The 27,474-nt window shown below is 53.1% G+C and overlaps 8 protein-coding genes across 8 annotated transcripts; 6 read left to right on the top strand and 2 right to left on the bottom strand.

The window, feature by feature from the left end:
* Positions 1–2,881: 2,881 nt before the first annotated feature.
* Positions 2,882–3,631, bottom strand: COCCADRAFT_33042 (uncharacterized protein; the record flags this gene model as incomplete). The annotated part of the gene is made up of 1 exon (XM_007709751.1): positions 2,882–3,631. One exon carries the CDS (start codon positions 3,629–3,631, stop codon positions 2,882–2,884), a length of 750 nt encoding a protein of 249 aa, XP_007707941.1.
* A 1,993-nt stretch (positions 3,632–5,624) lies between these two features.
* Positions 5,625–7,341, top strand: COCCADRAFT_84674 (uncharacterized protein; the record flags this gene model as incomplete). Its single annotated transcript, XM_007709785.1, has 5 exons — positions 5,625–6,054; positions 6,104–6,453; positions 6,519–6,965; positions 7,018–7,096; positions 7,154–7,341. 5 exons carry the CDS (start codon positions 5,625–5,627, stop codon positions 7,339–7,341), a joined length of 1,494 nt encoding a protein of 497 aa, XP_007707975.1.
* Positions 7,342–8,319: 978 nt separating this feature from the next.
* COCCADRAFT_84691 (uncharacterized protein) lies at positions 8,320–8,613 on the top strand (the record flags this gene model as incomplete). The annotated part of the gene is made up of 1 exon (XM_007709784.1): positions 8,320–8,613. One exon carries the CDS (start codon positions 8,320–8,322, stop codon positions 8,611–8,613), a length of 294 nt encoding a protein of 97 aa, XP_007707974.1.
* A 1,075-nt stretch (positions 8,614–9,688) lies between these two features.
* COCCADRAFT_1383 (uncharacterized protein) lies at positions 9,689–11,935 on the top strand (the record flags this gene model as incomplete). Its single annotated transcript, XM_007709712.1, has 5 exons — positions 9,689–10,480; positions 10,553–10,634; positions 10,691–11,501; positions 11,555–11,651; positions 11,699–11,935. 5 exons carry the CDS (start codon positions 9,689–9,691, stop codon positions 11,933–11,935), a joined length of 2,019 nt encoding a protein of 672 aa, XP_007707902.1.
* Positions 11,936–12,849: 914 nt separating this feature from the next.
* On the top strand, positions 12,850–14,203 carry COCCADRAFT_1382 (uncharacterized protein; the record flags this gene model as incomplete). Its single annotated transcript, XM_007709711.1, has 3 exons — positions 12,850–12,912; positions 13,079–13,426; positions 13,496–14,203. The coding sequence occupies 3 exons, from the start codon at positions 12,850–12,852 to the stop codon at positions 14,201–14,203; spliced, it is 1,119 nt and encodes a 372-aa protein (XP_007707901.1).
* A 338-nt stretch (positions 14,204–14,541) lies between these two features.
* COCCADRAFT_84900 (uncharacterized protein) lies at positions 14,542–20,209 on the bottom strand (the record flags this gene model as incomplete). Its single annotated transcript, XM_007709783.1, has 8 exons — positions 14,542–15,300; positions 15,386–15,529; positions 15,578–16,100; positions 16,152–17,076; positions 17,378–17,507; positions 18,450–19,631; positions 19,684–19,850; positions 19,906–20,209. The coding sequence occupies 8 exons, from the start codon at positions 20,207–20,209 to the stop codon at positions 14,542–14,544; spliced, it is 4,134 nt and encodes a 1,377-aa protein (XP_007707973.1).
* A 1,159-nt stretch (positions 20,210–21,368) lies between these two features.
* COCCADRAFT_84755 (uncharacterized protein) lies at positions 21,369–23,451 on the top strand (the record flags this gene model as incomplete). Its single annotated transcript, XM_007709782.1, has 2 exons — positions 21,369–22,955; positions 23,011–23,451. 2 exons carry the CDS (start codon positions 21,369–21,371, stop codon positions 23,449–23,451), a joined length of 2,028 nt encoding a protein of 675 aa, XP_007707972.1.
* An 802-nt stretch (positions 23,452–24,253) lies between these two features.
* Positions 24,254–26,540, top strand: COCCADRAFT_84812 (uncharacterized protein; the record flags this gene model as incomplete). The annotated part of the gene is made up of 5 exons (XM_007709781.1): positions 24,254–24,286; positions 24,337–24,421; positions 24,472–24,698; positions 24,758–26,330; positions 26,386–26,540. 5 exons carry the CDS (start codon positions 24,254–24,256, stop codon positions 26,538–26,540), a joined length of 2,073 nt encoding a protein of 690 aa, XP_007707971.1.
* Positions 26,541–27,474: the final 934 nt, after the last annotated feature.

The following is a 27,474-nucleotide window of genomic DNA, read 5'->3' as shown; positions in this document are numbered from 1 at the left end:
CCCCCCCCCCCCCAATTCGACATACATACTACATGCGTGTTAGGGCTGCATGGAGCGGGAGAGAGAAGCGCAAGAGGGAGGAAGGAGATGCGTGCATATACCTACAGGGATAAGCGAGAAATGTCAGCGATCCGGGGGGGAAATTGCGTAGTTTGAATGTTTTTTTGACTATATGGGCGAGCTGATGGGGTGGACTAGGGGTACGTTTTGGTGGAGTACTAGGGGGATTTTTCGCGGGAGGTGAGGTGGGGGTGGGACGGATACGCTAGGGTTGGGGGTGTGCTTTTTGCGGTTGGCTCGGGCCGAGTTATACCTCTTTTTTTCCTACTTCCTTTGCGTTTAGGCTAGGGGGTATTGTAGTAGTGTGGGTGTAGGGGAGTGTTACTTTTTTTTTCCTATTTAGGGGTTAGCAAAGTAGAATGTGGGGTTGGATGTGCCGGACAGGAAGGGAGATGAGTCTGTGTGGCAGTGTCAAGTCCAACGTGCAGTGTCTTGTTTTCGACTGCGATTCATACATGCACCCAAGTCTGCAGAAGACGGATCAAGCGGGCTTTCATGACTCAATGACGTGAGTCGCATGTACTTGTCCAGTCTTGGCTTCTACTAGGATTGCCGTTTCCATGCAAACCTACAGTGTCGATACGTATTTCCTTCCTCTTATGGTGTTGTTGTTACTTGGCTTTAGAGTGGGTATTTTTGACTAACACACCACTCCAAAAGACCAGATGACTGAGAGACCAAAGAAACTGGGACAGAGGACGGGATAGTCTTGAACCTCCAATGTATCTATTCACTAATCCCCTTTAGTACTCGAAGGGCGGATGAAATCATCTCGCTATCCTCTGCAAGTAATTAGGGTACACAGGTGTGGATACCAAAAGAGGTGGTCTAGTTTCTTGGATGAGTATCCCGCTTGAGAGAATTCGCTTTCACCTGGGTTGTCACACCTCCGTCGATCCGTAGGAATCAAATTCCCCAACTCTGCTGTAATGGGGAAGATGCGGCGGAATCCCGAAAGCGCAATTGCAGTAGAATGGCACCATCCTAATCTGAAACAAACTTGCCTAGTCACTACTTGTTGATTCACCCAATACCGTTCGGGATCTGCAGGTTTTCGAGCAATGCCTGCTTATGCTCTCCAAGTCGGTCCGATAGACTTGCTTCTCCCAATGAGCATTCAATTGCAATCATGTGATGGGTCATTTTTCTCTCGTGGAGTGGAAATAACGTCACACATTTTTGGTGCATGCAGACGTTTTGCGTGCGTGTGAGGGACAATGCATTCTGCCTAACCGTCTTGTGTTCATCCTGCATGGGGCGTCCGGTTTAACCAAAAGTGGAAATCGCCTACCGGTACTTTCTAGCGCAAGGGTCTTGGCTCAATAGACTACGCCAGCATACGTTCGACCTTCACTGTGCAAGGTGACGCAAGGGTACTTGAACCCTTGTTTGGATAATCGGATGGTGTTTGCGTAAGGGAATCGGCCAGTTCTTAATGAAGCTGAGCCGAGGCCCTGGTTAGAGTCGTGCGATACATACGCGATGGACAAGGATACATGTTGGTTTCGTGTATACCAATCAAATTCATAGTCGTCGTAATGATCGGTAGTCGAGGGCACGGCAGTCGCCCCCCCGATCACTCCATAGCATGACATTGGACGTCAAAGGTCTATTCGGATACTGTGGATGCTGCAATATCCGAGCATGCTTACGGTATTAAGAAGTTGACTGGATAATCAGTGTGACACAGCATTCCCAACGGTCGAACATATATATGAATAGCTAGAGTAGGCGGAAGCAATACGGCATGCCCGATGCTGGCAGCATGGAACGCAGTTCATAGCTAGAGTCTGGGCGAGGCCTGACCACTTGACAATATAGGAAGGAGCATAGAGTATAAGCACTGAACATGTGAGCAGTCGGGAAACAAATATCTTGTTGGATACCACTTTGGATATGATACAAAGAGCTTCTCTTTCACGTGTTGTTTGTGAATCTAATACGTAATGTATATTGCGACGGGTGATCAGAAAGAAGACAGCATGCGTCGAATGTTTTTAGAATGCGATTAGGGTGCACATGTTGAATATTCAGAGAAAGCCAACGACAACGATTGGAGAGGTATGGCTCAGAACCACAGTCGGTGGGTAATACTCAGGTCTATCCCGGCCTGGTGGTCATTGGTGAGGGTGCCGTAAAGGTTCAGGCCACAATCACTCGTATTGAAGCAGACGCAGTGTATTTCCGAAGTCAACAAATCCCAGTCTGACTCTTCATGCATTGGCCGCTGTTTGACCGGTTCGATAAGAACAAATACTAAATTGACGTGTGAGATACGGAAAATGATTCGAATGTGGACGAATTAGAGATATTGCCGTTCAGAAATAATGCTGCATGGTCAGCAGGGGTGCATGCATGTCAATTTTAACCGGGAACTGCGACGATCGGCCCGCGGACAGACTGTTCGGGACTGGAGGTTGAGCTTGGATGTTGAGGTTGCGGGGCTATGGCTCACGACACCTTGCACCCACGTGATAGGGAATGCATGCATGCAGACGGGAGGGATCAAGCCCAAACCCAGTAGCCGACATGAGCGACTGTGTGGTCCTGTCGATCAAAGTCATGGTCTCACTCAACGTAGAGCGTGGTATTAGTGCAGTAGTGTAGGTATTGATTTTCTGCAGACGCCACAATACCAGGTTTTAGCAAATCCTGCTGTGCACCCTGTCTAGACGTGCGTCGAGGTACCTGTCTCATGATTTGGTAACCTCAAGACTGCACGGCTGCAGCAACGACATAGAAAGTTTACCAGTCCTCTGCTTCCTGGGAGTGGTATGGACACGACAATGGGCGAGCGGCAACCTCCTCCACCGCTAGTCGCTCACTTTTTCTTTTTGTCCTTTATCTTCTTTTTGGACTCTGCCCCGCTACTTGCCCCGCTGCCGCCTGCCTCGCCTGTCATCTCGGCCATCATGTCCTGTAAAAAGTTCTCGCTGACACCGCCTCCTGTTAGGGCTGGAGAGTGCAAGGGGAGAATCTTGTTCATCTTCCAGCCCTTGGGTATCGCTGGTTCTGGCATCTCCTTGGGCATGGGTAGACCTGCAATTGGCAGTCGGAAGGGAGTGTTCTTCTGTGTTGGGTTCGCCTTGAGGGCTTGCGAGATGATGATGTAGAGGTGGTGCTTATTTTTAATCTGCTGGTGCATGTTCTTACCCTCGTGCTTTAGTAGAACACGCACTCTACCAGGGTTGCTCCAGTCCTTGGGGTGGGTCTTGTCGGGCTCAAAGACTGTCCGCAAACCAAGGTCTGCTGCCGCGTCTGCCATTTCCCGGGCAAGAGGGTTTTCCACAGCCAGCTCCTTGCCCACACGGCGACCCTCCGCCCTACTTCGTGATATATCAAAGTATATGGGGTACAGGCATTGGTAGTGTTTTGACTTTTCGCGGTCCGTCGTCGTCTTGATCGAGGGCGATTGGGGCTGCAGCATCTGCGAGGCCATGGCTGGCGGCATCATGGTTGTGTTGCCGGTGCTGGGCGCATTGCTCGCATTCATCAGATAGGGAACGTCGTCAATGTCCATCTCGGACGGCTCGCTGTCCGAGTCGCTGACCTCTTCAACGCGGGGATTCATCTTGTCGGGCCTTGTGGCAGTGCTTTTCTGGTGGACGCTGTGCATGGGTCAGAGGTCGTGTGGGTGCGTACATCTCGTACATCGTCTACGGCATGTTGCCGTCGGCCTCACTCACCTGACGTAAGCCCGTCGACTTCAATGGGCAACCAAAGGTGGTGAATGTCGGCCACAGCGGCGGTTGGACGAATGTGGGGAAGCTAGAGGGACGGGCTTGGCAGCGAACGAGGCACTGCCGGTCCGGGTCGGCTTCTCGTTCTTCTGTGCGCTACGGCCCGGGTGCTGGCCTGCTCCGTCTCCGTCTCGGGCCCTTGATTGATAACTCCAATCCTTTAGCACCTCTCGGCCAACACTGACGGGCCCAGTGAATTTTTTTCGCCCTTCACCGCATGTTGGCACTTGCAAAAGCCCAAGCCTTTGCTGCAGGGTCGTGGCCACGATTGATTACCTGCCAATATAGCAAGGCCTGACGACTGTGGCCCTCGCCGCCACCCCCAAGCCGCCTTCGCTTCACTTGCTAGCGGATGCTCTGCTGCAAGAGCCCCCTCCCAATCGCTGTCCCAAACTCGAACCCTGGCGTCTGCAGGCTTGCTTTTTTCCCGCCGCCTCATACCGTCATGTCGTGTTGGTGTCACGGATTTGCAGCCAGTCTCCGTACACCCGGCTCCTCGTGGACCTTCCAAGCTGAGTAGAGTCCGACTATTTCAGGTCGACTACGGACGTACGAGTATAGACGCATTGGCGTCACCTGGCATGCCTCCATCGAATCATTGACCGACGGTCAGCCTCCGTATCCAAGATGTCGTCGAATGCTTCACCTTAGTGTCTTCGTGTCATCTTGCGGTTATTCACCCCTACCAGAACTTCCAGTCTGGCCATCGCACACAGTCACGTCAACTCACCAGGCATTCGCGAGGCCACTAGCCATCCATGACACCGGTCAGCCCCTTGTGGAGGCGCCTGCAGCGGCATGCACCAGGCTTGTCTTGCCTTTGGCTACTTTGGAGTACCTCTGCTTCTGGTCTGCAATGACGAAGCACTCTTGTCAATTGGCAATGCTTGTGTGCCTTTTTTGGCAATCGTTTCAAGCTGACTGTGTTGGAGTGTTCTCTTCTAGTCTCGTTACACAAGATAAACGGTTAATTCCGATCCGATCGCCCTGGCACTTACTAGACGCATGCGGATGTTGCAGCAGCAACCTTGCTCACCCTACTGCTACCACACAGGGGTCTCTAGGAATCCCCACATAACCATGTGGCAACAGCGCATTATCGTGTGCATTTGGGTCCAACTAACGCGAGGCTACTTTTGCTTGGTTCGGGTGCTGCATCCTCCCACATGCCTCTGTGGCTGCCCTGGCAGCAGGGCATAATCCATGGCCACAGGTTCCGCTATGTGTGCAGCCATTGTGCCTGTCCTCGGAGCGTCCGGCGCTTTGCCCTGACATGGCTGCAACTGTGCCGCCCTACTCTGGTCTTACACACAAAATTGTCCATGACACAGGGCTAACAGTCGTTTGATAACGTTGGAAACCACATGCTGTATGCAAGAGTGCCACAGCCAGAGGTGATTGGTCGGCCGGGTATACCTCTGGTAAGCAATTGACCGTTGAGTTTCCGCGAGAATGAATAAGCCCATGACTTTCCCAGCGCAACGCATGCGCAAGCTTCTTTCAACTTTTCAGCTAGTCATAAGCCAAAGCCATTTATCGGGGAAAAATGCCCCGACTCTAGTCCTCCCGCGCGGCTCGGAATATCAAACTGGATTCGGGTTGCCGACTTTGCAAACTATGGTCCTAGTGACCTGGGCCCTGATTACGTGGTAGACTTTCTGCTTCCAAAAGAAGCTTTACCGGTCATGTCGCATTGTGGTTCCATGAATAGCCTCGGTGGTATAAAGTTCAAGGTAACCCGCTCCGGTTCTCAAGATTCGTTAGTTCCGCTTCTGATTCATTGTGTCAATCCACTCAACTCTTCGTCAGAAACATATCTATATCATGGCGCCAGCCCTGTTGCTCGATGAAAGTAGCAGTTCCTGCACAGTGTCTGTTAACAGCGCTTCACCATCAACGGACAATTGCACTCCAGTAATGGCGGCTTCGTGGAAACGTCAGAACCGCCGGAGTCCACTTCTCAAACGCAGTGTGAGGAGTGTTCCACTCTGGCTCACGAGTGCGAAAGGAAGCTGGCTATCAGTCACCGATGGCACCAAGACCTGGAAGTTGTTTGATGCTTCTGGTGGGGCTGGAGTGTCCAACATTGGCCATGGCGACAAGCGAGTTCATGAGGCAATCAAGAGACAAGAAGAAACGGGAGTCGCATACGCAGCTTCTATGAGCTTCGACACAGAGGCAGCGTGGGAGTTTGCAGACTATCTTGTCGAATCGACAGGCGATGAGATGGCTGAGGTGGCCTTTTACAATTCAGGTAATGTGAGTTGGATGGACATTAGAACCAACAAGCTAACATGAGGCAGGCTCTGAGGCTACCGAAGCGGCTAAGAAACTGGCATATCAGTACCACTCCAAGTTGAAGCAAGAGGGCCAGTCTGGCCGACGGTGGTTTATTGCTCGTGATCGATCATATCACGGAGCGACGTTGGGTGCTCTTGAAGTCAGTGGGCACAAGGGGCGGAAAGACATGTACAAGCAGATTCTGCCCGACAACACGCAGTTTGTTTCTCCATGCAACCCATATCGAGACATGAGGAACGGGGAGACTGCAGATGAGTATGTGAAGCGGTTGGCAGAAGAGCTCGAGAGCAAGATTTGCGAGCTTGGTGCGGACACGGTGGCGGGCTTTTTTATGGAGCCAGTTGTGGGTGCGGTGAGTTGTGCACTGGGGGTTTGATACTTGGTATGGCGGCTCTGATGACTGACATTGTTACGCAGGCACTTGGCTGCGTTCCAGCATTGCCTGGCTACCTAACGGCCATGAAGAAGGTGTGTAAAAAGTACAATGTACTCTTCATACTGGACGAAATCATGTGTGGCATGGGACGTACGGGCTACATGCATGCTTGGCAAGAGGAGGGGGTGGTTCCAGATATTCAGCTGGTGGGCAAAGCGCTTGCGGGGGGCTATGCAGCAGTTTCGGCACTGCTTGTTAGTGCAGATATCGTCGACACCCTCGGAAGTAGCTGTTTTGCTCATGGGCACACGTTCCAGAACTTCCCAGCGGCATGTGCCGCCGGTCTGGCGGTGCAGAAGATTGTGCACCAGGACCATCTTGTGGAGAATGTCAAGGATAAAGGGGACAAGCTAATGAAGAAGTTGGTGGCGCGTCTTGGCGATCATGCTAACGTCGGAAACATACGTGGAGCAGGTCTTTTCCGAGGGGTAAGTTTGGCAAAATGTTCAAGTGCTGGCGAAGCTGAGCTGAGTGTTGCAGATTGAATTTGTACGCGACAAAAAGACCAAGGCGCCATTTGACCCGGAGGCAGCCATAGCGTGGAGAATTCACGAGCAAGGTAGGTTTTCCCTGAGTTGCTATTGGGGCATTGTAGAATGCTGATTTGTGTGTACAGGGCTGAGAGACGGATACAATGTCTACGTTTACCCAGGGTCCGGCACCGTTGATGGCGAGCGCGGAGACCACATCATTATTGCCCCACCCTTCAACATTACGGACAGCGATGTCGACACGATTGTTGAGAGCGTGGGCAAGCTGATTTTTGATTTTTTCGAAGACATTAACAGCCCGCCCAAGTTGTAGTCGACTGTTGCTATGGTCGAGCGGTATATATTTGGTTGGGTCACTACGAATGATGATGCACGAATTTCCTTCATGTCTGTTTTCCATGGCGGCTGCCATGGCTAGTATCTGGTCTGGAATGATGGACGGGCAGTTGCCAGAAAAATTTGCATGGGATCGGCTGTTTGAACATGGTGTCTCGAATGGGGGCTGTCTGACTATGGATTAAGAGCGTACTGTATCGTACCGTACTCCAGTACGTGGAGGAGGATAGATTGTTCTTTTTGCGAGTCAGGGCTCTGTCGGCACGCTCGTTTAATGACTTTTTTTGTCTGAGTATGTCTTGTTATCAATTTGGACACGGGTAGATAGCCAAAAGATTGATCAGCTTTGGCATGGTGGGAAGCAATGCGAAGTGGAGTGCACGGCTTTTGAATGTAGACCTAGTAGACTGGGGCAATGCAAGCGATGTTCGGTCTTGATATCCACCAATGGGTGATGTGTCTGGCACGTGCCGAGAGGCAATTGCGCCGCCGCCATGAATGCAGAAAGTCACCCACGACTCAGCCTTGGCGGCTATACCAGCGCTAGGACGCAACAAGGAGGCGCACAAGAGGGCGCGTCAAGGCGGCTGACAGGCAGCGGATGGACAGAATGGAGGGCCATGGGCTATTGAGCCGGGAGCGCTTGGACGGGCTTTGGGGAGTGGGAGCAGAAGCGCAGGAGTGGTGGAGGGCGAAGGGCAGACGTTGGACGATGACGTTATTGGGTGCAGTAGCAGAGTGGAGTGCAGCAACCGTGAGGCGAGCAGTGGGTGGGCTGAGTAATGGCTGAGCCAAGCGATACCGATGGGGCATGCTGCAGCAGGTCTCACCTCAGCCTATACTCAGGCACATGTAGTGAGGGAGCAGTTCCGTTCCTGGATCAATGGGTGGATGTGTGTATGTATGTATGTAGCAGCGGATAGCAGAGCGAGAAGAAGAAGGAGGAAAATGTGTCATGGTCAGAAAAGGGTGTTTTAGCGTTAGTCGAGCTGCGGCAGGGACCGCGCTCGTATTCAGGCATAAGAGCGGAAGCGACAGCAGCCAAATCGGGGCACATGGTAAAGTGTATATATTGGAGCTACATAGTTATATAACTTACTACTATATATACGACGACGACACCGACGACGACGGGCGAACGCATTCGACAAGTCGCTCCCCCAGGGTCATCGTGGGGGACATCATCGGGCCTAAAGAATTATGTGCAGACGCCTATTCTCAACAAAAGACGAACTTGGCTGCAAGGTAAGGCTGGTTGGACAAGCAGATGACATGCTGGATGGGCGCAGGACCGTTTGTTTCTCGTGACCATGTTGCGCGCATACCGCTTCACTCTGGCGGCGTCATAGGAGCAGACAAGCGGTGTCTTTTGGGCCGAATTGCTGCATCAAAGTAGGAAGCCAGGAATTAGTAGGTAGGGCATTAGATAGCCAAGGTACTCTAGATGGGGTAGAGAGCCGCACGGCTTCTTCTCCGTCTCCTGTGGGCTGGGCATCTGGACGTGTGCGACGGTTTCGAGACGGAGACGGAGCCGGAATTGTGTTTATGTGTAGATGGATGGATTCATTCATGGATGGCTCGTGGATGGATGGGCAGAGCAGCAGATGACTGGGTGCCCCCCCTCCTCTTCGGGCTATTCCTTGTAGAGTCGCAAGCTCAAACTCTGACCTGCCCAGGCCGTCGTCCTGGCCTGGCTCGAGAGTGGCGCGAGACGCGAAAGAGAGACGGTCGCTGGCGTGCCGCGAAAGCGAATGACGACCAAGTGGACCGCACAGGCCCGGCTTCTCACCACAGACTCCGCAAGTGTCATCTCGACCTTGGCTGCCCTCCGTCTGGCGACCACGACGCTTTTCTGCCTTTTGTTCGGGCATGTGTGACTACAGCCTTTGTGCCTCGCCCTTCGCCCTCTGCTGCCACCACACCACACACCCATCCTAGCCCGCCCAGCTGACGCCGCTCTGGCTCACGCACACCCTTCAACCGACGTGAAGGCCCTTTCTTCTCCGCACCCCCGGAGACTCTGAGCCAGAGAGAGAGAGCGCCCTCGACTGGCCAGGCCTGCCGCCATAGCACCCGCACCCACACCCACACCCACCACCACCAACAACACCACGCCCGCGCCCTCGAGTGCATCGCCATCTGTGCTGCCTCCTGGTCGCCCGTCTCGCCCTCGTCGCTCCCGCTGCTCGCCTCGCAGTGCTCGCATCCACGGCTGCCCTGCGCCGTCCAGCAGCCTCGTCGACGTGCTTGACCCGCTAGGCTGCGCAGAGCGAAAGCAGCGTCACGACGTCGCTTCTCGAATGCCCCGGGACGACGGCCCAACCATGTCTACACCCTCCACCGCCACGGCCACACTCCCGCCCCATCATCAGTTTTATTCGCACCACCACGCTTACCAGCCAAACATCTCCAATGCCCAGGTTGCCAACGGCTCTGGTCGGATAGGCAATTCGCTCTACAACGGCTACGCTAGCGGCTCCTCGACCTCTGACCTGCGCCGAACCGCTGCATCTGCAACTGCAACTGCCCACAACAGACAACCCCCCCAGCTGCCCCCCATCCCTCACCCAGCCCCGATCGACATGAGCGCGACCGACGCCGGCTCGGCTCATCGACGCCGGAACCCGGACTGGGCCGATTTTTACAAGAACGGCATCCCCAGAGAGGTCATTGTTATCGACGACGACGACGATGATGACGATGCTGCACACGCTGCCGCAAACTCGTCGGCGCGCCATGCAGACAAGAAGCGCAAAACAACCGCGTCGACGGCCTACGACCCCGTCTACAACCAGCATACCTCGTACTCGACTACCCAGACGCCCTACTACGACTCGCCCAACCACTCGCTATCCACCGACAGGACAACCTCTGCCCTCAACACCACTGCGCCCACTTCGCTCGGCTCCCAGGTCAGCAATGGCCACAACATCTCGCCCCACGACACCACAGCCGCTGGTCAGAAACGGAAGCGCACACGCGCCGTAGTCCAGGACGAAGCAAAGCAGGCCAAGCGACGAGAGCTAGACCAACATGACGACCCTTTTAGCCTCTACCAGCCACCGCCCAACCCAGTCATCAAGGCCAAAGATGTTTATGTCCAGGTCATCCAAGACGTAAGTCACACACACACACACACACACATGCCCGCCTCTTGTTTCAGAACACCAGATACTGACGCGACTCAGAAATCATACAACAAGGATCAAAAGGTCGACGACGAAGACGGCCACTACATTGTAGTCCCAGATGCCGACCTCACCGAGCGATGTACGTTGCTCCCACACCGCCATGTGTTACTGTGGATGCTAACACCTGACCAATAGATCAAATCACAAAGCTGCTCGGCCAGGGCACGTTTGGCAAAGTCGTTCAGGCCTATGATAGGCGAAAAGGCACAAACTGCGCCATCAAAGTCATCAGATCAGTGCCCAAATACCGAGACGCCAGCCGTATCGAACTGCGAGTATTGTCGACACTGGCTTCCAACGATAAGCACAACATTAACCGATGCATACACCTGCGAGATTGCTTCGACTACCGAAACCATATCTGCATTGTTACTGACCTCTATGGCCAAAGTGTGTTTGACTTTCTCAAGTCCAACGGCTTTGTGCCATTCCCCAGCTCTCACATCCAGAAATTCGCCAAGCAGCTTTTCACCAGCGTCGCCTTTCTACATGATCTTAACCTGATCCACACGGACTTGAAGCCAGAAAACATCTTGCTTGTCAACAACAACTACCAGACTTTCACGTACAATAGAACTGTACCATCATCGTCTACCACGGTCAACAGGACCGCACGACATCGCAAGGTCCTTCTTGACCCGGAAATCAGACTCATCGACTTTGGATCGGCCACCTTTAACGACGAGTACCATTCGTCTGTTGTGTCAACCCGTCACTACCGTGCGCCAGAGATTATTCTCAACCTAGGCTGGAGCTTCCCCTGCGACATTTGGAGTATCGGATGCATCCTGGTCGAGTTCTTCACTGGCGACGCCTTGTTCCAGACGCACGATAACCTTGAGCATCTGGCCATGATGGAAGCCGTCTGCAGCGGCAAGATTGACCGGGATATCGTGCGAGCAGTCTATAAGCAAGACCGTGGATCATCACGCAACTCGGCAAGCTCGTAAGTAGATACATGCGCTGTGCTGAAGAAAGTTTCTTTGCTGACATGACTAGTGCTGCGAGATATTTTAAGAACTACAAGCTCGACTACCCCAATGCCGAGACCAACAAAGCGTCCAAGAAATATGTCAAGGCGATGAAGAAGCTCCCCGTACGTCCAGCCACAATGCATGACTTGACGACGACTAACGTGTACAGGAAACCATCCCTGCCCACACCGACTTCAACAGGCAATTCCTCGATCTACTACGACGCATCTTCGTGTATGATCCCAAGAAGCGAATCACGGCCAAGGAGGCTCTGCAACACCCTTGGTTCAAGGAATCGCTCATGGACGATGGAACAGAGGCCCACAAGATCAAGCTGGAGCGGGAGAAGAAGGCCCGCCGGGCGGAAGAAGAGCGCCGATTCCGTGAACAGCAGCGACAGTACTGAGGCGGCCTCGTCTTTGACGTTCTTGGACAGGAACGTCTTTGTATAGATATCGAGTTCCGCCGTGTTGGTGAGGGATGCAATAATGGCGGTGGTTTTGTCTTTTGCTTCACATCTACCGCATTTACGACAGCGACATGACGCATGGAGAGAAGGGTTTACTCTAGGTCTCATTCCGGACTTATTGGCGTTATGTGTGTTCTTTTGTTATCTTGGATTACCAATTATTCTCCCATCTTTCCTTTTTGTTTGGTTTCCGCGCGCCCACGGAAAAGTATTGTTTGTCTTGCGCGCTTAGCATAAGAACAAATCTGTATACCACAATGTCTGCACGTGCAGCTTCGGGAGGGTGGCAGGGAAGGCTTGTACTTGAGCGGTGGCTTGAGAGCCACGGTTCGTCGTCGTCGTCGTCATCATTATCATCACGGGGAGAGCGCCATGTTGTAGTATGCACTAGACAAATGTCTCGTGCTAGACATGTGGTTGCGTTGTATTATATAGGATTGGAAGAGGTGGTGCTAGAGGCACTGTATTGCGTATCACGATAGTTGAATAGGCTGTAAGCAATCAACTGCAAGTATGCATTCCTCACTTGTCAGCAATCATTACGCATCTTGTTTCCGTTTGTTCGAGATGGATGATCAAAACATATAGTAGTATTCGGGAATAATAACCGCTGTCTCCGAAATCATCATTTCCCCCTCACGTCTCACCTGCCGGCTCGCAGTCTTCCGCACGCAAGGGTTCCAAACGAAGCGGCTTTAGCGAGGCCCGCCTAGCGCGTGTGTGACCCTGGTCTATCGTCAGACGCCCGTTGGGGTAAACACACGTCCCCTCTCGGCGCGTGTCGCAAAACATCCCGGTGGGCATTTGCGACAACAGCAGCAACGCGAACGGCGACAGGGACAAGGGACAAGATGGCGAGCGCAAAGCAGCAGGAGAATATGCTCCTTACCGAGCACTTTACTTGGCCTCCGATTGTATGTGTGATCCCGCAGTGAAAGGTGGTGATAGTGTGGATTTGAGCAAATGTTTGGCGGGGATGCATGTTTCCCAATTCCTAAAGTCATGAATGCCAAAGAGAAAAAAAACGGGCGCATACGGCGCATGGTATGAGACAATGATCTGACGGTGTAAATCTTCCAGTCCCTAATCGACGACATTATCAACGCTGTCAACGAAGTCCTATACCGCTGCACCGACTCCTTCGAAACTGGCCTCTCATCCGCGGACCCAGCCCTACTCGGCTTCGCAGACCTCTACGCCTCGCAAGGTCGCACACCGCAGAAAGATGAAGACGGAAACAATGTATATCCTGAGGCGCGACTGGAAATCGAAGAAGGAGTCTTGAAACTCGAGACACTCATGGAAAATGCGGTAGACAAGAACTTTGACAAATTGGAGATTTGGACGCTGAGAAATGTGTTTGCGCTTGGAAGAGGGAAAGGCGAGGATGAAGGACTAGGAGATTGGGTCAGATTAGGACATTACGAAGTATGTATTTCCTTCTTTATACACCATCAAGGAGTTGGGAAATCTAACATACAAAAAAAAAATCACCAGAACATCCAACCCCCCTCCAAAGACACCAGCCTAACGCCCGAATCCCTCTACACCCTCCGCCGCAAACTCCTCGAAACACGCACTCTCCATGCCGCCCTAATCGCAGAAAAAACCCGCAACGAAGCCCAAATCGCGCGCCTAAAATCCCTCCTCAGTCCTCCATCTTCTTCTTCTTCCACGCTGCCAAAGCGCGAAACACGCAGCTCAACAACCTCAGCTACAGAAACCTCAAGCAACACCGACACCACCACCACCGCACCCTTCGCCTTCCTCTCCTCAACCCCTGCAGCCCAAGCCCTAGGCATCCAAACCACCCCCCAGACAAGCGATAAAGCCGCAACAACAACAACATCTCCACCACTAACCACCCACACCACATTCACAACAACACAACTCCCCTACCTCCGCCAACTCGTCGCATCCCTAAAACCCCATCTCGCCTCCTCTACCTCTTCATCCTCCACAGCAGGAGCGCAAGATACATCACAAGACCGCAGTGCCCAGCGTCGCCTCTACATCGAAGCCCAGTCTAAACGCGTGCTGGAGCGGCGTGGGGTGGATACTACGGATGGGGTCGAGGGCGCGTGGGAGGTTGGTGGGACGAGGGTTAGGGGCGAGGAAGTTAGGGGGTTGGAGGGCTTGTTTCCGGGGAACAAGATGGAGAAGGAAGGGGAGGTGGAAGAGGGAGATAAGATGGATTTGAGTTGAGTTTGAGGTAAGGGGGAATGATTTTATTTTTCTTTACTGTAGGGCGTTGTGCGAGGGTGAGGGATCACAGTCGGGGCGTATGGCTATGGAAATAAATGGTATGACTTGTTCGTTATTTTTTTTTTGAAAGAAAGAAGAACGGTTGAATATGTGGGGATTGTTAATGAGCTTGGGTATACTAGTGGTTTCTTGGAGTTTTTTTTTTAAATATGCTACTACGTGCATGACATACCTCATGTCATTTCTTTCCATCAACTCGTCACATCCGTACATTTCCTGTTCATACCATCATGAGTCATCCATCATCTCCTTCCACCCCATACACATCCACCCATATCTCAATACTCTACAAGCTTAATCCTCTGCAGCAACTCCTCAGGCAACTCGCTCTGACTCACAATACCCATCCTAAGGGCATCCCCCCAGACAAACATGGCCCGGTCATTAGCATACTGCAAGTAATCGAATTCCTCCTCGTCCTGCGGCTTGAAAAGGTCAGCCTTATCTTCCATCTGCGCCTGCGCCTGAATCTTTGCCGCCGTTTCTTCACTCACTGTCCCCGTGCTCTTTTGCTCTGCTTTAGCTGTGGCTTCCAGCTCGGCAGTTGCGCTGTCTAGCGTTGCTGCCTCTGCGCTTGGGTTGTCGCTCGTCTTATTGTCTCCGCTCTCCTCGTCAAAGTCAGGGAGGCCCGGGATGTGTGCTTGGACTATGCCCCAGGCAACCCACATGGCCGAGTTGGCGAGACGCCAGAGTTTGGTTTCTGCCAGGAGGCGGCGTGTTTCCTCTTCAATCTGTCGCTCGTACTGGGCTTCCTGCTCTTGATACTTTTCGCCTGGAGGAGCTCGTGAGTCGAGCATAAAGGCGGAGATGCTGCTTGGGGCGGCTGTTGCTGCCAGGGCAGTCGTGCTACCGGAAGAGGGAAGCGGTCCGAGGTGTGGTGTAGGAGGATTGGATGTGTATCCGCCACTGGCCTTGTACGAGGGGTTGTGCATCAAGTACGCCCGGATAAAACGATGCTGCTCTTCGATTGTTGGATAATACTTAGTGTTACAACGCCAAGGAGCTTCTGTATCGTGGTAGTTGTACGTCCATTCCGTCTGGAACATCATGTCAGCTTGTCCTTAGATCATGGCCATGCCCATCGGGCGCTGAATAAGAGTTGACGAAACGGATGAAGCTTACGAAGTGATTGGCAAATTCCAACCCAGGAAGATTGGCGTTTGCATACTCGAAATCGATAACCACCAGCTGCTTGTGCTGATTTGCCGGTAGCATCAGTGGCGACTCGCCTTCTGGCATCATGCGAAGGATATTTCCATACTGGGTCTGTAATCGAATTAGATTATACCATTTCCGCTTCGCGTTGCGACTCACATCATTATGGGCAAAGATCATGCGCTCGTTGATCTTATCAAGACCGCCATACTGATCTTCTAGCCACTTCCGGTACTTGTATATCATTTGCTTGAACACGGGCCATTCGGCGCCGCACACATATCCTCGCTTCTTCCATTTATCCGAAGAGGCTCTGGAGAGGCCCTGGCTGCTCTCGCGGACCTGTTGATCCAACCAGGTCACAATATGTTCGCAGCGATTGACCCACTTGTCCCAGTTTTGCCAAACAAACGGACCAGCCTCTCGCTCTTTCTTCAGCAGATCAATACCCTCGTGAAGTTCTCGCATACGCTTTGCTATTTGCACCGAGGTTTCTGGGTTACGTAGCTCCTTGGAAGTAAGTGGTTGGGCATGCAGGAACTCTTCAAATCGACCATTGCCAAAAGTACCGAGCAAGCGTGGGCCAATACGTTTGCGGGCAAGTCGCGTCAAGATCTGTAATTCCGACTCTCGGTCGATCAGGTGTTCTACCTGTGGACCATAGATACGAAGTAGGAGCTTACTGAAAACAAAGATGTTAGAAAAATGCGGAGTGGCCTGCAACAACACTTACGGTGGAGGATTTCTGGGCTTTGGTGGACCATCTTCGCTCTGCTCGGGAGCCGGTAGATTCTTAGGAGGAGAGACGACGTAAACGGCGTTTGTAAGCGCACCGCTCAATCTTTGTACGTTGATTTCGTTGCTCAGCTCGCTGGGCACCTTCCTCCATCCCTTCAATTTCAACGTGTGGGTAAGACGAAGAATTTCAGCTCGAAATTTGGACCAAGCCTCTTTCTCCTTGTCCGCTACATCAACGGTGGACTCGGCTCCAGGCTCGTCGACGTTGTATGCCATGGTCTTTGAATTGTCCAAAGTGGCTTCACAACTAGGGACGAGCTGATCTACCGACTCAAAGTAGTCCGAATCAAGAGAAATTGCAGAGTGTCGCTTCAAGCCAATGGACGACCTGTGCATGTGATGCCTCTTCTTGGCTTCGGAAAGCTTCAAGCTCATGTTCCTTTCGAGAATTTGTGCCAGTTGAGTGAGTGCATCCTCGCCATGGGAGGAGTCAGAGTCGCTCCTGTGATGAGAGATGGACTTCTCGAGTGCTTCTGCTGTGGCGCTCTCAGACTCATGGTCAATGACACCCGCTTTGGCAGCCTTGCGTCTTGCCCTTCGTGCATGGCGCCGGCTTCGCTCCTGCTTGAGCCAGGTGCCTACCTGTTTCAACAGGTTCTCATGGGCTTGGTGGCTATGGGAAGCGGCATCAACTGAGCCTTCTGGAAGTAGCGAGGTCAAGGCAGTGCTGGCGTCGACCACTCCAGATTTGGATGACCCCTCGCGTTCATAGGAAGGACGGCCGGACAGGCGCTTTTTACTGACACTTGCTGGAAAGTGCCTGGGAGGCTTGTCAAGATCCAAGTAGTCTTTTTGGTCGAGCTCCTTGTTCTTGCCGATGATCAATGGGGAAATTGTGCTGTCATCGGGAAAGGATACGACTGCAGATGTATAGTAAGCAACTGCGCTGGATCTGAATTGCTTGCAAAGCGCAGAATCTGTACAAAAGGGAATACAGTCTCTGTTCCCAGGCGTCTTCGATTTCAAGTAGGCTACCTGAGGAGCTAGAATACAGCCACACGTGGGTTACGGAAAGCCTAAAGCCTAGGCGTCTTCAAGACCGCGGAATGATTGTTGCACATGAACCAAGTACCACCCAAAGCCCGTACCCCGCCATACGTGCAATGTAACAAAGTGATAGAGTTTGCGTGCAACCAGGAAACAAGAGACAGATTGACTAACCTTTGCTTGAGCGCGGCGATGTACCGTCGTCCAAAGTGTTGTTGCGCGAGAGGGCTAGAGAGTCGCTTGACTGTGGGCCAGCGGGCTGCTGGGCCTGCCAATTGGAAGAAGAGGCCATGGTCTGGTAATGCTCGAGGGGAGTCTGGAGCAGTCCGGCTAGGTAAGTAAGCCGGATCGGCGAGAGAGATAGCAAAAGTGTTGGGAACCCTGTTCCCGAGGCGTGAGAGTCTGTGACAACAGCCGCTCCTAAATGGTGGCAGGAGGATTGGGCCGCTTGGTGGGCGGGCGGTTGTGTGTGAGCGTTATCGATACCCAGGCCAGGGCAGGCAGGACAGAATACGCGAGTAAGGGGTCCACGTGCCAAGCTGATTGGCGGTCAGGATCAGCTGGGAAAGCAGCGTCATGGCATACAAGACAGCGACGGGGATGCAGAGAAACCACCAAAACACGCGTCGAACCCATTGTGACTCGGGGCGTCATGGCCATGGCAAGCCCAAGGTACATCCCGGCGCCCCTCTTGCTGCGCGCTGCTTTGACAAGAGGTTCCATGTGTGGCGGAGGTGGGCCTGGCAGTGTACAAACAGCCAAACCACAACGAGATAAGCAAGCAAAACACCAGTGGACAGAAAACCTGCATTGTGGAATGTGACGAAATTCAGTACGTAGTGCACACGTGGCCAAGCCTCCGTGCCATCTTCTCTTGTGGTAATGAACAACAAATCTAACTAGTAAAATACTCGTACAGTGCAAGTGCAGCTTTGCAATCCACATGCAAGCCGCTTTTGGACGTGGCGACGGAGCCCTGCAGAGGCCTATCCAAGGCCTACTTACGTCACAACGCGTAGTCAAACGCCAAACTCCAAAACGCCGCGCTGTAACAAACACAATATCCCTGTTTTTTCGCCATGCACTCAAGTACGTGTAGGTGTATACAATTTCCTTGCTAGTGCCACATGCGCAACCTGGCGCCTGCACCTGTTTGGTGTCCCGCTCTGCTCGTTCATGTTGCCCATTCCACTGTTTCCAATGCAAGCATGACCAATAGTAGAGTCGATGGTAGAATCCATACCACGTAGCTCTGAAACAGGATCCGCGACATGGCGCCCATGTACACATTGTTGATCTGGCAGATCTGCGCAAGTTGAAGCGCGCTGGGTGCGCCGCTGAGAAGGAAGCAGACAATAATGAAAATCGGGTCGTCGAGGATGCTGACGGGCACATACTTGGCAGTCAGGGCCAGCATTGGTGCCATGAGAAGCGTTGGGATGAGCATGCGGCTGATAAGTGAGGCAATGACCAACTTCCTCTCTACGCTGGGGTCCTCGATTGAGTTTTGGTCCTCCTTTGGTAGCGTGTTGCGGGCAAGATTGGCGCCCAGCACAACCAGAATCAGGGGCACAGCCACTTGTCCGCTTTGATTTACAGCGCGCGTAACCGACGTGTTGATGAATGTTCCAGGGGTGAAGAACAAGCGTTGTAGCGATGGAATAGAGGCGACGAAGATGGCAATCAGCATGGCCCAGAGGGGAGGGTTCATAAAGTCCCACACACCCCTGGCGAACTTGGACAAGCCCGAACCGATCTTGGACAGGGGTCCTTGGAGCCCCTTGGGCAAGCTGTTGAAGACGCGGTTGCCAGCGCGTGTCGTTGACACGGATACGGAAGTCGCCGAGCGTTGGAGTGCCAGTCGAGCTCGCGTGGGCATACCCTTGATGCCCTTGGGCGTGTCTTGTTGTTTCTTGTGAGCTGCGAGCACGCCATTGAGGTGTCCGTTTGCGAAAGTGCCCTTGGGGTTCCCGCTCATGTCGCCAGCTCCGGGAACTGTTGCGTTGCCATTGGTGGGTGTAATGAATAGGGCCGCCGCTTGAGCCTGGCCACGGTTGAAAATAGAATCCGAGTCTGAATCGCTGCAGTCGGCAGAGGTGGCGTAGCTCGTGATATTTCCAGATTCGTAGTCGGAATGCGAGTCGTCGAGCAGGCGCTGCGTCTCGTCGTCACTGTACTCTCCGCTCTCGAGCGCATGGTCTCTTCCTTCATCGTCCTTGTAAGCGCTAGCGGGGGCCAAGAGCACGTTGAAGCCCCAAGTCCACCGCACGAGCTGACCGAGCTGCTGGAAGATGAGGAGGTAGAGGATACCGCGGGCACCGACTTCGTTGTCGTTATCGCCTGGTATTCTGTCCCAGTGCAGGCCGCGGAGTGTTTTGGAGAGAGAGATGACGAGAGAGATGGGCAGCGAGTTGGAGTTACCAAAAACCTAAGACTTGTAAGTTTGCGCCGGATTACAGCGGATTCAAAGTTAGACGTACTGCCATGGCGACGACAAAGTTGGAGGCCCTTTTGTTGAATTTGAACATGCGTGAGACGGCAAGGGCGGCAATGTAAGATATGAGTGTCTGAACGACAAAAATGACGGGAATGACTGCAAGCTCAGCCAACTTCTCAGCCGTCAATTGAGAGGCGAGCTTGGTGAAGACTACGAGGCCGAGGGTCAGGTCGAGTGGGCGTAGATAAGGAGGGCCGTCACTCACTGAGGCAGGGCGTGAACAATTGGGTGTTGAGGTTTGCAAGAAACTTTTGGCTCTCTGCGTCGAATTGGCCCATTCGAGCGACAACATAGCCCGGGGCGCTCACACAGACGACCTCCATGACGGCCTCGAAGACGAGGAGGGCCAAATTGGCAAAGTCGGGATGCGAGGGATGCGCATTCTCGAGCGAGGTGAACATGGCGCCGGTGAGGGAGTCTTGGGACTGAGAGGCGAGGGCGACAAAGGGAGAGGAGGAAGGGGAGAAGGAGCGCAGGCGCAAGGCCGTGGGCGCGGAGAAGAAGGACATGGTGAAGCAGCGTGTGGTGTCGAGGCAGCAATCAATGGAATGGAGGCGGAAACGGTCCAGGTATATCTTGAAGCGCAGGCTGTCTTGGCTGCCGGACGCGCTACCACAGCGACCAGGACGTCACGGCCGGGCGCCCGCTCTCAGCCCGCCCGAGTGCAGGTCCAACCGAACGAGCGTGGGCAAGCGTGTTTGGGCGTGTTTGGGACGTGTCGGGGCCCTGCATGCTGCAGAAACATGGCGCCGGCGGCCATGGCGTGCGCAGTCGGAGGCCATGGCGAAGAGAAGATGCACGCCGCCTGGCCAACCAGCTGCCTCTGCCAACTGCCACTACGCCTGCATCCATGGAGATAGCAATCCGGCCGTGTACGTAGCGTAGCTATCGACCTACTAGACTACTTACGCCCCCATCCAGCACTGTCGCTGCGCCACACATGCAATTCCGCCCGCCGCCGCTCCAGACGTCTGGGCGCGTCGGCCCTGCGCACCCATCATCGGGCCCTGGGCGCGCTCATCGGCCCTTTGTCTGAACTTGGTGGGCTCTGCACGCTACACTTTTCCTCCTGCTTACTGCCCATCCGATAATCAGTCAGGGCATCCTTCTGAGTCGCCTGTCCGCAATATTGCCTGGCCAGCAAAGTGTCTCGGCGCGTGCCGTTTGCCTCTCCAAGTACGCACTCCCGCTACGTACCATCATGTGTGAGTATGCACGTGTATGGACATGTGCAAGTAAACATGGTTATATCAACGTATGCATACACGTAAAACCAGATATGCATGTTTAGCACACGCATTTTTGACCATGCCAAATCCCATGCAAACATCTCCGTATCTGCAGCCCACCTGCCAGTCTCCTCTCAGCTCTCCCGTGCTCTCGTGGGTGCGTGCACTAGAGCCTCCACACTGGCGCCATCTTGGTCTCTGCACCATCACGTCACAGCGCGCGAACTTGCACGCTACAACCCACAACCACCACACCTTCACTATCCTCGTCCTCCCCCGGCATCGCCGCCACATCCCTTCTCGCGCTGCAGTCGCAGCTACCCATTCTACTACTTCTCCCTTGCACCCGCATCACTATTCCCTCCACCCTCGTTTGCTCCCTCCTCCACCCTCACGTACCCCGCCAATTCAGGCCTGTGACACTCGTCACCCCTTCGCTATGGCAGACTCCAATCCCTCCACTCCCGACGTCGAAGTCGATTCCGACACCGTCTTCGACAGCCCCTCTCCCTCGCCTGTGCCCTCTAGTCCTACTGCCGATGCCTCGCTGCCTGAAGACCCCTCCGCCGAACGCCCCGCCCCGCGAAAAGCCTCCTCGGCCACCGCAACTACCAACATGACATCTTCCTCCACGCCCCTCGGCAACATCAATGCCGCCAGAAATCCCCGCCCCGCAAACCCGCCCACCATCTCCAGCAGAGGCAGTGGCCTGAATGTCTCCCAAGATATCCTTGCAAGAATACAAGCAGTACATCTGGGGCGCAAGGGCGCCCCGCCCACTGGCTTGCCGGGGAGAGGGCCTGCGCCTCAGAGCCCAGGCCCATCTCTCGACAACCGCAACCCAATGTCTCCAGGCGGAAATCTCGGCGGCGTCCCCCCTAACTTCCGGATGCCTGCAAGACCACCGACGACTAACTTTCAGTCGGCGCCTGCTATTCCGGGCCGCATGCCCGAACCCAAAAAGTCCATGGCTGAGCGACGCGGTATGCAGCTCCCGGGCGGACTGCCTGGCACTAGCCCTGCTGCTCCTCCTGCTGGCAGGAAGAAGCCTGGCCTGACCCTGGGCATGATGAATGGCGGTGACAAGGCCCAAAACGACGCGCAACCGCACAAGCAAGAAACCCAATTCGACCAGTTTTCGCAGTACATCGACACCAAGACTGGAAGCTTGAAGTTTGCGGGCAAGGCTATCCTCAACTCAGAGGGTGTACAGTTTGCCAGCGGATCCACCTTCAACATCTCACTTGATGAAGTCGACACGCTCGACGAGCTTGGCAAGGGTAATTATGGCACAGTATACAAGGTCAGGCATAGCAGACCCCGAATGCGAAAGCCAGGCCAGGGCCTCGCCGGAAACAAGGCTGCGCTAGGCTCACCATCTCGCAAAAACTTTGACGAGGAATCGAGTCCTTCGAGCGCAAAGCCCGCTGCAGGCACGGGCATCGTCATGGCAATGAAGGAAATGAGACTGGAACTCGAAGACTCAAAGTTTGCTACCATCATCATGGAGCTGGATGTCCTCCATCGCTGCAGATCGCCTTACATTGTCGACTTCTACGGTGCCTTCTTCCAAGAAGGGGCCGTGTATATTTGCATGGAGTTCATGGACGGTGGATCCATAGACAAACTCTACGCTGATGGTGTACCAGAAGGCGTGCTAAGGAAAATCACTCTGGCAACAACCATGGGCCTGAAATCATTGAAGGATGAACACAACATCATCCACCGCGATGTCAAGCCTACCAACATTCTTATGAACACCAGGGGCGCCATCAAGATTTGTGACTTTGGTGTGAGCGGCAACCTCGTCGCCAGTATTGCCAAGACCAACATCGGATGCCAGAGTTACATGGCACCAGAGAGAATATCCTCGGGCGGAATTGCGCAAGCAGGTGCCAACCCTGGAGGTGGTACATACAGTGTGCAAAGTGACATCTGGAGTCTGGGACTGACCATTATCGAATGCGCGCTTGGACAATATCCTTATCCACCCGAGACGTACAACAATATTTTCAGTCAGCTTAGTGTAAGCATTACAAAACGCCTTTCTTTCTGGCAGGCCGATTACTGACTTTCTTTAGGCTATCGTCGATGGTGACCCACCGGACCTACCTGACGAAGGATACTCTGATGCGGCCAAGAACTTTGTACGGGGCTGTCTGAACAAGATCCCCAACCTGCGACCAACCTACGCAATGCTGCTCCAGCACGCATGGCTCGCCCCTCTTGCCAAGCCTGACACCATCACAGAAGAAGATGAAGAAGAGGTCGCGGCTGCGCAGGAAGCTACCCCAGATCAAGCGGCTGGGGACAAGGGACCAGCCCAGGCTATTGAAGTGGTAGAAGACCAAGAAGTTGCAGACTGGGTGAAGGCTGCCCTTGAGAAGCGAAGAAGTGGAAAGATGAAGGGTGTTGAAAAGCCCGCACTGCATGCCGCACCGCTAGATGCAGGAATACAGAGCCCTTCGCAGAACGGCGCAAACGGCTCAGTTGCGGCAGAGTCAGCAGAGGTTGCAGCGTAGGTCGTCTGATGTTTCTGTTGAACACAAAAGCCAGACACGTAAATGTGTCGAAGCCTTGTATCTTTCCTCGAGCAGCTGTTGGCTCTTATGTCTTGGCTAGGAAGAGAAGGCAGTATAGTATGCCATCTTGTACACTTTCGGCGTTGCACCGGCGCATTACTGGGAATGATTGACATGAAATATTCAAGTCGGGGTATTGAGCGTGGAGAATACATGCACCTAGCATAGCATACATCTTATCCAGTTTAATTGGTATCACATTTGCCGTGACAGACGTGATGTGCGTGGACTAAATCTAATGACATATGTGTTTAGTCGACTTTTGCACTTCTGGACAGGTTGCAGTCAATTGTCAACTGCAACCGAACCATGCCTTGTCATATTCTCTGAATTTAGGTTTCTGGCACGTCGCGTCACCCGCAATCCCATCTTTTTCTATCCTACTAAAGTGACCATTCTCCCCTTCCCAAATAAAACATCTATGTCCTCGAGGGTTGATTTCGTCGTGACGTAAATGCGACGGCGCGCTGGCACGTGACGGCACGACCCCTGCTTAGCCAAGCGTAATCGCGGCGGCCATGTGTCGTGGTGCGGCGGGAAAGAACACAGTGGTCGGAACAACTTCAATAAGTGGCCACGACTTTATTTCGTACGCCCCGCCCACGCTTTTTTCGTAATGCCACAGGCCTAGGACACACCCTCTCTCTCTTTCTACTGCTTCCCAAACTCGAGGCTACCCCGCTATTTCTTCTATTCGCTCTCTCGCAACATCTCCACTTGTCCCTAGGGACAGACATTAAATATGTCCGGCACCGACTACAATTACGATGAGCAGGTAGGGCTTGGATGCGCACACAAAATAATTCGCCTCTAACAAGTTTGCAGGGCCAGTTCTTCCCCTACTTCATCCTCACTGTCACCACACTCGTCACCGTCCCCACCACAATATCATTTCTGAGACCCAGCAAAGGTGCGCATCTTGGTTGTATTTCAATATCGCCATACTGACTATGTTCATAGAACTCGAGAACACTGGAGCGCGCATAGAGTCAGACTTCACCCCCGAACATGCAGATCTCATCCAAGGACAGCGAAAGAAGCAGAAGCGCATGGAAAGGAGGATCAAGCGTGGTCTCGTCATGGTGGGCGGTTGGGCTCTGAATGCCGCAATGGTCTACCTCATCCTAGTCACTGCAAGGACGACGCCTGACATTTGGGACCCATATGCAGTTCTCGGCGTATCAAGGGTAAGAGCGTTCTGCCTATCGCTTTGACTCGTGAACAATCATACTGACTCACAACACAGAGTGCAGATGAGAAGGCGATCAAGAGGCATTACCGAAAACTCTCTCTTTCTTTGCATCCTGACAAAGCCCGCGAGGACCCCGAGAAGAACATTACGCTGCAAACCATCAACGACCACTGGGTCGATGTCACCAAGGCCTTCAAAGCTCTCACTGACGAGGAAATTCGCAACAACTTCCTGACATACGGTCACCCCGACGGCAAACAGAGCTTCAGCATCGGCATTGCGCTCCCACAGTGGCTAGTTACCGAGGGAGCTGGCAAGTACGTCTTGTTGATCTATGCGCTCGCGCTCGGTGTCATTCTTCCCTACACGGTTGGCAAGTGGTGGTATGGAACCCAGAGGTTGACAAAAGAAAAGGTCTTGGTCGCAAGTGCGGGCAAGATCTTCCGCGACTACGACAACGACCAGGGCGAGACGGGTGTCATCTATGCGCTAAGCAGTGGAGAAGAGTTTAACGAACTCCTTACTGGACAAAAAGCAGAAAACGGCCTATCCAAGTTGGAGCAGAAGGTTCTTTCTGAGAACTCCGGCTCGCTCATTCCACAAACACTCACGCTAAAGGACCGCCAAAAGCTCGACGATTTGGAGGACAGCCGAAGACGCAAGGTTCTAACCTTGCTATGGGCATATCTTGGCCGTGTTGAACTCGAGGATGATACCCTAAACGAGGAAAAGTTCGCCGTCGCACCTATCGCATTCCGTTTGAACGAAGCCTATGCCGCCATTGCCCTCGCGTATGGCAACACCACGGCCGTACTATCAGCATACAGGACATCCCAGAATATCATTCAAGCTCTACGACCAGGATCCTCCCCACTGGAACAATTGCCTTACTTCACACCTGCTGTTGCAGATGCGGCTGAGGCCGAGCGGTCGAGGACACATCTTACCATTCAAGAGTTCATGCAAATCCCAGATGCTCAACGCAAAGCGCGCATCGTAAAGTCCGGCCTCCTCTCCCAAGAACAATACAGCACAGCCATGTCCGTAGCCTCGCAGATTCCTCTATTTCATCTCGAGAAGGCATTCTTCAAGGTCGTTGGTGAGCGATTTGTTACACCCAGCAGCTTAGTTCAGTTCGTACTTAAGGGTCGTTTCATTCCTTCAGGCGCCACCGAAATTCCTGAGGTCAACCCGAAAGATCTCCTCGATGTTGATCCTGCGGAAGGCGATGTTGCGGCGATTACAGGACGCAAGAACGACAACTCTGGCGATAAGCCCATTCAGCCACCTCTAGCACACGCTCCATACTACGCCCGGGATCACGCACCAAGATGGCACGTGTTTCTTGCAGACAGCAAGCAAGGACGCATCGCAGTGCCCCCATTCACGTTTTCGACATTTGACAAGCCTATTCTCGATGAGAGTGGTAAGCCTACATTCAACGTACAAACCCTCAAGATGCAATTCGGTGCCCCTCCACAGCCTGGTAGTTACACCTTTGTTATGCACTTGATCTGCGATAGCTATGTTGGCATGGACACCAAGATGGAAGTTACGCTGGTTGTCGAGGACGCCAGCAAAGCCGAACAGGTCGACGAGGAGGAAGAGATCAGCGAGCCAGAAGAAGGTACGTTTTTTTCTCATATCCAGGCAACCTGAATATGATGACTGACATTTAATAGATTCCATTGCTGGCCAGATGCGTCAAATGAAGACTGGTGGTGCGCCAATCAAGAAGCGGAGATCAGCAGCCGATGACTCCAGTGGCAGTGACACCGAGGGAGATGTGGAATCCGAGAGCGAGACTGATACTGACACGGACTCGGATGATGAGTAGATTGTTTGGTTCTTCTAGATGAATTGTAATTCACAGGATATTCTCATGTGCAGACCCAAGTAAGGAGATGGAAGCGAAACGCATACGCTGACGACTGGCATTCGTTCCTACTCCGCTTGGGGCCAGCTGCCATTGCAGGCATTTGCAGGCGTTTTCGGAGACAGGGGCAATTCGCGACTATAGGGACTACCATTTTATGCTTTTAGATGAAGTTTCTATTGCTAAAGGGGAGGGATTGAGAGGAACACCAGGTGTGTAGTAAATGATGTGTACATAGGGATGGCATTCGGCAAAATCTCAACCTCATGACCTTTGAACCACCTTTGCAGTTACTCTTCTTTTTTCCTGGGACCATATATGCGCTTGCAGTGCAATAACACTCCAGACAGAAAAACAAGACAGGATTATACTTCTGCCTTGGTGCAGGGTCGACGCACTATTTATTGACCGACATGAATCGACAGCCAAGCATCCGCTCCAACGTCCAAGACACTCGGAACATTAAAAATCTTGTTTAAATTGGCCGACCGACCTATATGCGCATGCCTAAGGAACCGAATCAGGTTCAAACTGATCGACATTTGCTTAATGCATAGTAATATCCCCATATCGGGAGCAGAGCTGGGGTTGGTGTTCGCCAAAAGTTCTGTCCCACACGCGTGGGGTTTCAGCGACGTCTCGGCTCCACCTCCTCATCACCACCATGACTTTCTTCTTTACACAGGCTTCCAAAGTGACAGGTAGGAAGATTCTAGCGTCCAGAGTCAGTTGACGTTGGTGGATGCCCTTCACGTTACAGGATGGACGTGTGAAGGGTGACGCGTTGATGACACCACTGGGCGTGGCCATGACATGAAAGACAGGCGCGTTGCTGTTGTCGTAGATAGTACGATGACTACCAACTCAAGTAAAAAAAATCCTAGAGGACTAATTA

Source organism: Bipolaris zeicola, assembly GCF_000523435.1.
Source record: "Bipolaris zeicola 26-R-13 unplaced genomic scaffold scaffold_11, whole genome shotgun sequence".
NCBI lineage: Eukaryota > Fungi > Ascomycota > Dothideomycetes > Pleosporales > Pleosporaceae > Bipolaris > Bipolaris zeicola.
This window is presented reverse-complemented; position numbering and strand designations above follow the sequence as displayed.